The sequence below is a fragment of the Pelophylax lessonae genome (genome assembly GCF_965119305.1).
Source record: "Pelophylax lessonae genome assembly, chromosome: 4".
Taxonomy (NCBI): Eukaryota; Metazoa; Chordata; class Amphibia; order Anura; family Ranidae; genus Pelophylax; species Pelophylax lessonae.
Window position 1 is genome coordinate 147,312,886 of NC_138771.1, and position 12,487 is coordinate 147,325,372.

Below are 12,487 nucleotides of genomic sequence, written 5' to 3' on the forward strand. Positions count from 1 at the left end.
TAAGGGACTCGAAGTACCAAAACTAAAGTCAATTATTTTCAGAATGTCAACAGCCCTGTGTACCCACACTTCCAAAATATTCTATAGTATTTAAATGGTGGATCTTGAGAGCTGCAAAGAAGAGTGCAGGCCAAGTAGGAAATCAAAGGATTTCCAGTATGATACTGCAGGGCAACAAAAGTTCACTTTATTCTAGAACTGTAGTAACACAGAAATTCACTTTAAAAGTTTAATGTTTTTTTAAACATAACCAGCGCGACTGGTCATCTCTTACCTCCTCCTCGTATTCATCTTCGCTGTCATGCCTGGGTACGTCGGTGTTCACAAGACTTTTGGAGGACATGTTGGAAGAAGCACTCGGCAGCTATAATTTTTCAGACCAAAATAAAAAAACAAAACATCAGTAAATAATCAGGGATTATCAGTAAATCATTGCAATACATGCAGGTTCCTTAAAAGGATAAAAGATGAGGAAATGTGCATGTACAGAAAAACACCTGTTGATCTGCCAGAAATGCACTCAGGTCCGGCCTATGGGCTGATGAGACACAGCATTTTAGCGACTGAGTGGCATCAGTCCCTGCCAGTTGCCTTTTCTAATCTATTTAACAACTTGACTTCCGGAGGATTTTACCCCCTTCATGACCAGGCCATTTCTTGCTATTTCACACTGCGCTAATTTAACTGATATTTGCATGGTCATGCAATGTTGTACCCAAACTAAATTTAAAATCATTTTTTCTTTCAAACAAATGGTGCTTTCTTTTGCTGGTATTTGATCACCACTGGGTTTTTTATTTTTTGCGATATAAAATGAAAAAAGCCAGAATTTTAAAAAAACAAAACAAACAAAAACAATATATTTTACTTTCTGCTACAAAACATATCCAATAAAGAAAAAAAAAAAAAAAATCGAATGTCTTCATACATTTTGTCCAAAATGTATTCGGCTACAGTACATGTCTGATTAAAAACTCTCAAAATAGGTGTATATTTATTGGTTTGAGTAAAAGTTAGGAGCGCCAACAAACTATAGCCCCGTACACACGTACTGATCGTCGGCCGAACGATCGGCCGTCTTTTGTCCAGGGCTGTCGTGTCTGTTGAAAACTGCAAAAGACTGCACACAAGTTTTGTCGGGCAACAACAGCCGACTGCAGAAGTGATGTCATGTGATGGATAACTTTCCTTGTCTTTTTTCTTTTCTGAGCATGCCCAGTCTTGCAAATCTGCTGTCTTGTCGGCCGAAATCTGTACTGACTGGCGAACAATCGGCCGTTCTGGTGTTGGCCTACAAAAATTTTAATGCCTGCACGACAGATTCTGTTCGGCCGAAAATGCGCTGTTGGAAGCATCATACTAACAAGCCTACAATCGGCCGTAAATATTCGGCCGACAATCAGTACGTGTGTACGGGGCTTTAGGTATATACACTGGAATTTTTATATATTTTTATACTACCAGTGGCGGTTGTAAGTGAATTATAATGAGACTGCAATAGTGCCAAGGGCAATCTGACACTGAGGGGAACTGACTGCCAATGTAATCACCAGTGACAGTTTCAATTGAAGAAGTGAAAGATAGTTTGAGCAATGCTGGAGGCAAGTTACATCACAAGCAAATTCCGGTAGCATTATTCATGTGGATTGCATGTTCTTTTGTTAAAGAACATTAATTATTATCAAACTGTTATGGGTAAAGTTCTGCTATATCAAAATGCTTCCAATGGTATTTTTAAAGCAGAGATGCAGCTTTTTATCACCCCAGGAAGTTGGGGACAGCAATGGAGCCTGCAGAAGGTAAGCAGAAGCTAGTAATAGGTTTTCTTCAAATATGAGAGAAGGTGATCTAAAAAAAAATCCTTGGGAGTTCGACTATAAAAGACTAAAATGGGGCAAATAACTTCATTGCTATGGTTTACTTTTACAGGCGGTCCACGGGTTACAAACATTCGACTTACAAACAACTCCGACTTAAAAACGGAGGGAGGCAACCGGAAGTGAGAGGAAATCTACCCCTAGGACCCTTCCCTCCTTCACTTCTGTAAGAGTTCTCATGGGAAAAAGGTGTCTCCACTGAAGCTTTATCACTAATCCTTGTTTCCACAACAACCCAAAATTTTCAAAACCCAATTGTCACAGAGACAGAAAGTGAGGTGACATCTTCAGAATAGGGGCACAGACTGAAAAACATTACAGGGGTGTTAACCCTTCCCTATGCTATCCAAAAAGCTTAAAAACGTATTTTTTTGGCTGGAGCTAAACTTAAAAAATGTACCTGTTCCAACTTACAAATTCAACTTAAGAACAAACCTACAGACCCTATCTTGTTTGTAACCCGAGGACTGCCTGTACTATATTACTGCTGCTTTTTGGCCACAAGATGGCAGCAGCTTCATAGATATTTTTGGTTCTTTGATGGAACAACCCTACGAAATTAAAAACTTCTTTATGGCTGTATCTAATATGCCTTTCACAGGTAAATATTTTTATGCATAGGGAAAAAAACATAACCAAATGCAAAAGTCCCCAGGGCTGTAACACTAGAGGTGTATTAAACCCCAAAGCATGTTTTTAATACATTACATTTACCAATCCTAAAAGTGGAACTTGTGTCAGAAAATTAAGTCCTGCTTCAGGCTGGACTTAATTTTTTTGCAATACAGCACTGCGTTACTTTAACTGACAATTGCGTGGTCGTGCAACGCTGTAACCAAATACAAAAAGAGCGACAATTGTGGAAAAAAAAAAAATTATATAATATAATTTTTTTTTTAACACTGCTATAAAAAACATTCCCAATAAAAATAATTAAAAAAAAAAAAAAAAAAAAAAAAAAAAAAAAAATCGAATTTTTCATCAATTTTCTGGAAGAGCCAGTCCCAGAACCTTTTCTTTTAGGACTCGCCAATGTTTTTTAAAAAGATTCATGACCCAATAGTATGGACTAGAAAATGTTGTGAGAAAAGCCCATTCATAGGAATTATCAGATGTTTCTCTAGCTCTAGGGACTAGAAGTGTTTGTTGATCTAATTCAGCAACTGTATTCAATTCTTGATGGTGGCAGAATTACATACTGTTCGGAATATTGCATTCCTCAAACATTATATTGCAGCAAAAATGATCCCAGGAGCCTCAGGTGGCAAGTATACCCTGATCAGGGAGAAGAAGATCTCAATAACTGGTTTCATTATTTTAATGTTGCAGGCATTTGGATTGGCGTTGAATTGACTAACCTGGAGAAATCCATTTAAAATAAAGGACTTAAATATGCACCAAGCAGACCACTGAATACATTTCAAACTTTTATTGATGTACAGAAATCTATATGCAAACTCAGTATCAAGGGGCAATTTTTATCTAAATCGGGAGAAAGGAGAATAGATTTGAAGAGAAAGGCTGAGGTTAGGCATACAGGGTTGCGGAATGCTTCCCTTTTTATTCCCCCAGGGAATCCAAGTCCCAACACAGCAATATTTAAACGTTTGGTCCTAAAAGATCAAATAATCATATTACGCATAGGCATATAATCTTTATACAATCAAAATAATTTAATCATAAGACCCGCTGATAAAGGCGGGGAAATTGTTCTAAATAAAGAGGATTATCTTGAGGAAAAATAAACTTATTGTCTGATAGGAATACTTATGAAATCCTTAGGAAAGACCCTACATTAGGATATAAACGAAAGTTGGATAAGATCATACATGAGGGATTTCTTAGGGGACATGTGAATAAAAACTATTTTTTTGGTACCTCTGGCCCCTCATTATCCCATTATATATTATCTATATTATATATTATCCCCCAAGGTTCATAAGAGTCTTACTATATACCATCAGGTAAACCAATTGTGAGTGGTATAGATCCCCTCACTCTATCACATATTGGGAAATATATAGATGTCTTTCTACAGCCTTTAGTTAGTAACACACCAGCTTTTTTTAAAAGACACAAATCAATTATCTCATATTACTATAGAGGGAGAGATCTTCTTGGTAATAGCAGACGTCTCTTCTCTATAAAGTATTATTCCACATGCTAAGGGTTATCATGCTGCAAAATACTTTCTGGAGAAAAATTATACTGTCCCCCCTCCCCCCTGTACAAAGGGGTTTCATACTGGAACTATTACAGTTCAGTATGGAACATAATTTTACTTTGGGGTAGAGTTCTACCAACAGCATATTGGCGTAGCTATGGGAGCAACATTTGCTCCCAGCCTCGCCAACTTATTCATGTTGCTGTGGGAGGAGCTAAATATACATGTGAATAGTGCTTCCCATTTACAATTTTGGCAACGCTTTATTGAGTACGCCTTCTTTATATGAAAAGGGGACGATGAATCTCTAAATAAAGAGAACGAGAACGAGCAAAAGAGAACGAGAACGAGCAAAGGAGACCTTTTTTTAAAAATATGGATACAAATGGGTTTATACCTCATGACAGCTGCCACCACCCCATGCAATTTCGAAGGTTACGTCGCAATTGCACAAAACGGGAAGATTATGCAATACAAGTAAACCTGCTGAAAGATTTCTCCAGAAAGGACTCTTTAGATAAATTGTATCAAGAATTGAATACAGTTGCTGAATTAGAACAAACACTTCTAGTCCCTAGAGCTAGAGAAACATCTGATCATTCCTATGGGCTTTTCTCACAACATTTTCTAGTCCATACAATTGGGTCATGAATCTTTTTAGAAAACATTGGCGAGTCCTAAAAGATAAGGTTCTGGGACTGGCTCTTCCAGAATGACCTAAAGTGATTTTTAGAAAATCACAGACTTTAAGAGACATTTTAGCACCTAATGTAATAGATATACCTGCAAAACCAAAGATGTTTGCCAATTTGAATGTTTTTTTTTTTTCCCCTGTAGAAGATGTACAGTGTGTAAAACCTCCAAGACAATACAGACCACATCATTTACTTCTAGCTCCACTAATAAAACATACAAAGTTCATGATTTAATCACCTGTAGTACTAAAGGAGTTATTTACTAACATGTACATGTGGTTACCAATATGTTGGCAGGACCACACGGCATTAAATGTCCGTATAGGTGAACATTTAACCAATATACATAAAGGTTTTAAGGAACATAGCCTTTACAAGAATTTTGCTTTAGAAACATAAAAGAACCCTCCTCTTTGGCAGTAGTTGGGAAATAAAAATACATACAATCTCCATTGGCGAGGTAGTAATCTTAGATGACAGAAATCAAGACGCGATACCTGCTGGATTTTTTTTACCTAAACTCTTTCAGACCATGGGGGTCCTAATATAGAATGGGATATACATTCTTTTACCAATAATAGTTGATCATATCCTCATAGCTTCGCCTTACTTTACTATGCTATGTACGTTAATTGTTTTACATAGATTGTTTATAAACATTTTCTGTATTTAATTTATTTTTTATAAAGAAATTTACATAATTTTTGGCAAGAGGTTTTTGTATTTTAGAACATGTATATAATTTGTATAAGTGCAGTTTCTTATCTGCACCACGAGAGTGGTAGCATGCAACCCAGTTGGTTCAATTTTATGTGGGATATCTTTGTATATATAAATTATTTTATGGTTTGTTGGATCAATCGTAATTGAAAGATCTTTCCTATTCCCCATCCCCTGCATATGAGATTTAAATTGGAAATGTTTATAGTTAGCAGTCATTGTACTGTGACTCTGGGTTAACATGCTTCACATCACTCTTCCCATGTCTCAATCGCTTTATAAATGAGTGACTGACATCCCAGCTCCATCCTGCAACCCCAGATGATGCCTGTTTTGGGGAAACGCGTCGGGTAACATAGGACTGGTGACATCACTATGTTGCTGATCTGCTGGTTGAATCCACAGTCGGATCTTATGCTTTCATCGCTTGTTTTTATTCTCTCCCTTGTAAGTGCAAAATATTTTTTACGGCTTAATACTAGATATTCTGCACAGTGAGCCCATTTCTTTTCTCTGATGTAGGAGTTTCACCACATTGACTGAGTGAGGAATATAGCTGACTCAAGGGCTGCACATTCAGATTTCCATGCGTGGAGGCTGGGTTGCCATATTCCAACACACCAGATCTGGGATGAGCTGCTGCAGAGACGGGATTTGCTTTCCATGCAGAGTCCTATGTTTTTCACGATCTCCTATAATCTAGAGATCATAAAGTTCTGGTAAGAGGCTTGAATACACCTTTTTTCAGCACGTGTGGAATAGAGCAATAATTGATTCTGTTTATTCACTATTTTTGAATTGAATGCATTAAATTTTGGAAATTTATATGAACAGTTTTTGTTGCTAAACACTTTTTTTGGCACATGACGATTAATCTATCCCTGGATTAGGTTTTAATCACTATTGAATTAGGTGTCCATTTATGAAAATGTGAATTTTTTTCACCGTTACTTCTGGGCAGTTCTTCTGGGAAAGCTATCACCTCTGGCACCCTTTTTATGAAGTGGTGAACTTCAGTTCTCACAGGGTGAACAGAGGAGAAGTTTTTCCTCGGAGAACGGCCGAGATCTGTGTACAATTGAAAGGGCCGCCTGTAATCTCGTGAGACAAAGGGAGATTAAAGTACGAGAAACCGTTTAAAAAGCAGTGATAGATTATCACTGCTGAGTACATGTGCGTTCGACCCCCACTAATGTTAATAATTAATCCTCCCAAATAACTTCACATATATACTGCATACACATACATTTTGTTTATATATATATATATATATATATATATATATATATATATATATATATATTACACACACATATATACATACATATATACATATAATATATATATATATATATATATATATATATATATATATATATATATATATATATATATATATATACATACATACACACATAAATATGGCAGGGGGACACGATTACTGTGTTGGGGGGTCTGAACGAGGAAGGAGGAAGTCGATAATCTTCCTTTTTCCCCCTCAGTTCTCCCCCGATTCACCACCTCCAGGCTGGTGAATCTGGGAGTGTGAATTCTGACCCAGATCATCAGTGAAGTGCGGAGATTGCAGCTTCATAACCTGGCCATTTCTGTGTCTGTCAATGACAGATTCTCCATGTGTAGAGATGATCAGCGGAGAACATGTTCTCCCCCGATCATCTCTGTTTCATAAACCAATAAAGATTGGAAATGAGCTGCGATCAGCAGGATCACTGCTCATCTCGGTTTCATAAAAGGACACCTAGTGTATTACACACTTTATAACTGTTTGGACATGTTTTGTGGTTTTTGATTTATTGTTTTATTTTTGTGGATAGTATGTAATCTTTGTTTTAATTTGACACTTTTCTAGTAACATGGTTTCACTTTATCACTTTAACTTTTATGTTGAAGCAGAGATAAAAGACAGCGCAGTGCTTATATATACATTTTTTTTTATTCTACATTTGTTTCTTTATTCCGAAATTCTAAGGTGCAGCAGTCTGTTTCACATTTGTGTTTATCTATCTATTTTTTGAGAGAGAGGTTTTACTCATTTTATCCTTGGACAGCTGCATTGTTAATCTGAGGAGAGGGTAGTGTTAGATGTACGAGTATATTTAGAGGGACTAGACCACAGGTGTCAAACACAAGGCCCACAGCTCGAATTCGGCCCCCCAGGCCATTTCAGGTGGCCCTCGCACCTCTCCTGCAGCTGCGGTAGCCCCCTTGTCTCTGCCCCCACCTTGTATCTGCCCTCACCTGTAGTCAGGGAGGACAGAACTCCTTTGCCAGATCCTGCACTCCTCTGTGCAGCTGCAGATTGGCTCATCTTTGCCCGCCCATCCCCCACCCTTCTCAGCAGTCCGCAGCAGAGAGGAGGGCAGAACTCCTATAGATCCCGTACCTCTCTGTGCAGCTGCAACACCACCTTGCCTTTGCCTCCCCTGGTCTCAGCATCCAGCAGACTCTGGAAGCTGACTCCAGCCCTCCTCTAGTTCTCCACCAGACCCTGCACTTCTTCCCAGATCCACCTGCATTTTCTTCCTGGCAGCAGCACAAGGTAGAGGGGGTGCACTGTGCTGTAAGGAAGGGTGGGTGACTCTTGACTTCTGATGGTGGGGGGTTCTTGACATCTCATGTAAGGGGGCATGGAGTGCTCTGGACATTAATCCTACAAATATAACCAGCCCTTTGAAGGCAACCATAATGCTGATGAAATTGAGTTTGACACCCCTGGACTAGACTAACAAATTAAAACTGAACTCCAAACATCACATTTTTAAAGCGCAACTAAACCCTCCTATTCTTTTCAACCAAGGAAGCTGAGTCTGTTTGATCTGTAACTGCCATGGTGCTGCACACGTGATCAGTTAGAACACCAGTCATTTGATGGTTTAATGTCTTGGTGGAGAGCACAAGCAATGTGACAGTTAGCAATCCCATCATGTCAGGAATGTAACTGCTTTTTGAAGCTATTAAATTGAAGAGTTTAGCTCTGCTTCAAGCAACAATTTTATGTTTCCATTTGGAATAAAAGGTTTAACATGCATAAAAATTGATCACTGTAAGCACCCCTGTCAGTCAGTAATAGATTATTTGTCTCAACCTTCTTCTTTGTTTGCTTGTTCTGCTAAAGGAAGTTAAAGAAAAACAGAGTTACTGGCCAGATTAAAGATAGCACAAAAAAAAAAGCCCAGCCCCCCCCCACAAATAAGAAAAAAAATTCAGCCATGACATCTAAAAATCTGGATGGGAGTTTAGTTCTGCTTTAAAATTACTGTTGTGCAAAGCATTGTGTACAGTCCCATTCAACAAACTGTAGCATTCCGGTGTGTGGTCAGGAAGGAGTGGGTGAAAATTTTATTATATATATATACACACACACACACATACATACAGTGCCTTGCGAAAGTCTTCAGCCCCCTTGAACTTTGCGACCTTTTGCCACATTTCAGGCTTCAAACAAAGATATAAAACTGTAATTTTTTGAGAAGAATCAACAAGTGGGACACAATCATGAAGTGGAACGAAATTTATTGGATATTTCAAACTTTAACAAATAAAAAACTGAAAAATTGGGCGTGCAAAATTATTCAGCCCCTTTACTTTCAGTGCAGCAAACTCTCTCCAGAAGTTCAGGGAGGATCTCTGAATGATCCAATGTTAACCTAAATGAGTAATGATGATAAATAGAATCCACCTGTGTGTAATCAAGTCTCCGTATAAATGCACCTGCACTGTGATAGTCTCAGAGGTCCGTTTAAAGCTCAGAGAGCATCATGAAGAACAAGGAACACACCAGGCAGGTCCGAGATACTGTTGTGGAGAAGTTTAAAGCCGGATTTGGATACAAAAAAGATTTCCCAAGCTTTAAACATCCCAAGGAGCACTGTGCAAGCGATAATATTGAAATGGAAGGAGTATCAGTCCACTGCAAATCTACGAAGACCTGGCCGTACCTCTAAACTTTCAGCTCATACAAGGAGAAGACTGATCAGAGATGCAGCCAAGAGGCCCATGATCACTCTGGATGAACTGCAGAGATCTACAGCTGAGGTGGGAGACTCTGTCCATAGGACAACAATCAGTCGTATACTGCACAAATCTGGCCTTTATGGAAGAGTGGCAAGAAGAAAGCCATTTCTTAAAGATATCCATAAAAAGTGTTGTTTAAAATTTGCCACAAGCCACCTGGGAGACACACCAAACATGTGGAAGAAGGTGCTCTGGTCAGATGAAACCAAAATCAAACTTTTTGGCAACAATGCAAAAACGTTATGTTTGGCGTAAAAGCAACACAGCTCATCACCCTGAACACACCATCCCCACTGTCAAACATGGTGGCAGCATCATGGTTTGGGCCTGCTTTTCTTCAGCAGGGACAGGGAAGATGGTTAATATTGATGGGAAGATGGATGGAGCCAAATACAGGACCATTCTGGAAGAAAACCTGATGGAGTGTGCAAAAGACCTGAGACTGGGATGGAGATTTGTCCTCCAACAAGACAATGATCCAAAACATAAAGCAAAATCTACAATGGAATGGTTCACAAATAAACATATCCAGGTGTTAGAATGGCCAAGCCAAAGTCCAGAGCTGAATCCAATCAAGAATCTGTGGAAAGAACTGAAAACTGCTGTTCACAAACGCTCTCCATCCAACCTCACTGAGCTCGAGCTGTTTTGCAAGGAGGAATGGGCAAAAATTTCAGTCTCTCGATGTGCAAAACTGATAGAGACATACCCCAAGCGACTTACAGCTGTAATCACAGCAAAAGGTGGCACTACAAAGTATTAACTTAAGGGGGCTGAATAATTTTGCACGCCCAATTTTTCAGTTTTTTTATTTGTTAAAAAAGTTTGAAATATCCAATAAATTTCATTCCACTTCATGATTGTGTCCCACTTGTTGATTCTTCACAAAAAATTACAGTTTTATATCTTTATGTTTGAAGTGTGAAATGTGGCAAAAGGTCGCAAAGTTCAAGGGGGCCGAATACTTTCGCAAGGCACTGTGTGTGTGTGTGTATATATATATATATATATAAGCCTCAACATTACCTCTCCCTGCAAACGGAGCTTAAAATGTACAATCTCCATTCATAGTGTAAAGCACAGCAAAAACTGCTGGCACCGTATAATTCCTGTATAATAGGGCACAGCCCAGCGTCCAACAGGGATATGTGTTCCAGGGAAAAATATTGGGATCTCCCTCCTTTTGGAGAGCTTTCCTCTGTCTACACAACAGAAGTGCCAGGCACAGTGCAGACAGTCATCATGATGAAGTCGCCTCATCCTAAAAGGAACGCTAGTGACTATTTCTCTGTTTCCCTAATAACACCGGGGAGACATAAGTGGTGCACACACGGCGCCGTCCTCCCGGGACACCCTCACATATACTGTACACACACAGCTCGTCTCATGTCAGCTTGCCTCCCAGTGTCTGTCATGGACTGTGCAACATACCGACTCCCACCGTACTACACCACTAATATCAACCTACCTCCTTCTTCCTAGCCACTCCGGAAGCTGAGACGGAGCACATGTGCACAACTTCCGCTGACGTGGCGCCGGTTGATTGGTGGTCATGGAAGAGGGCTGGGTTTGGATGATGCAGCTTCTTCTCTTCACTGAGTGGGCGGAGAAAGCTGAGGGTAGGCGGAGTGTGGTGAGGTTGTGTACAGGCCAGGGGAAGTCAGTGAGGTGTCTCTCACAAATAAGATACTTTTCATTCGGGCACAGTCTGGGGATATGAAGGGACCCGTCCTACAATGACCCCGCCATAGGGAGACGTTTGTTGTGTGTAGGGATGAATTGGTGCTCTTCATACAGGGGTGACTGAGCGCACATTGCTCTATACATCACAGGCACAATTCAGGCTAGGTTCACATATAACCGCTGAGGTGCGTTGTGTTCATGCCTGTACATTTATTCAAGGGCCCAAAAGTTTGCACCATTTTCTAGCAGCACGTTACCAGAACATGCTGCGCTGGAATACTGGTGTGTTTGTGTTGGAAATGTGCATTGGATGCCACGCAGGACAGATGGCACTGCATAACACCAACACTAGGAGGCGCTGTGCTGTGCTTTGTAGTAATGCAAGGGATGTAAATGGAGACTATAACTCAGCTCAGGAAAATTGAATCACTTACTTACTGGCAACCTGTACCCCCTTCCTGCCCTGGCCAGCTTTCAGAGCTCTCACACTTTGAATGACAATTGCACAAACATGCAGCACTGTACCCATATGAAATTTGTATCATTTATTTCCCACACAAATAGAGCTTCATTATGGTGGTATTTAATCACTGCTGTGTTTTTTTTTTTGATAAACAAAAAAAGACAACATTTTGAAGAATAAATCATTTTTCAAATATTGTTATCAAATTTTGCAAACAGGTACATTTTCTCCTTCACTGATGGACACTGATGAGGTGGCACTGGTAGGCTGCACTGATAGGTTGCACTGATGATGTGGCACTGATAAGGGGGCACTGGTAGGTGGCACAGAGAGATGGCACTCATAGGTAGAACTAATAGTTGGCACTGGTGGGCACTGATCAGGGGGCACTAATGATGAGGCACTGGCCGCACTGGTGGGCACTGATTAGCAGCACTGGTGGGCACTTAGGGGACTGATGTCCCTCTAAAAGAAGTCGGCTAAGGGCTTTCTTCTTTTCTTCACGCTGACAGCGTAACGGTAACCGGCTTCTGTTTACTTCTGTGATCAGCTGTCATTGGCTGAAGGGCCCGCTGTGATTGGCCCTTTACCCTTCTCTCCTGGGGCACACCAGCGGTGCGAGAATGGGAGGACATCTACCCACTGTCAAATGATGGCAGAGCAGTGGGGCTTTTGTTCTAGGACAACATCATGTAACGGTGCCCTAAAACAGCCACTCTTGTGCACTCATCAGTCCCCTGATTACAGTAAAGCCCCAACATTGCCCATCAGTGACACCAATAAGTAACCCCAATCAGTGCCCATTTCTGATGCTAGTCAGTGCCTGCTCATCTGTGCTGCCCATCAGTGC

At 40.1% G+C, this 12,487-nt stretch overlaps 1 protein-coding gene across 1 annotated transcript in view; it reads right to left on the reverse strand.

Annotated features, from left to right (window-relative positions):
* The window catches only part of GTF3C6 (general transcription factor IIIC subunit 6), a gene marked incomplete at its 3' end in the record, with an annotated part of 36,040 nt that extends 25,015 nt beyond the window's left edge, over nucleotides 1-11,025 (reverse strand). Inside the window, exons 1-2 of the mRNA XM_082256297.1 lie at nucleotides 10,960-11,025; nucleotides 275-364 (exon numbers count right to left, since the gene is read on the reverse strand). Of these exons, the coding sequence (XP_082112423.1) occupies nucleotides 275-364; nucleotides 10,960-11,001 (132 nt within the window). The 5' untranslated portion in view covers nucleotides 11,002-11,025. The remainder of the gene's footprint in view (nucleotides 1-274; nucleotides 365-10,959) is intronic.
* Between the last annotated feature and the right edge of the window lie 1,462 nt (nucleotides 11,026-12,487).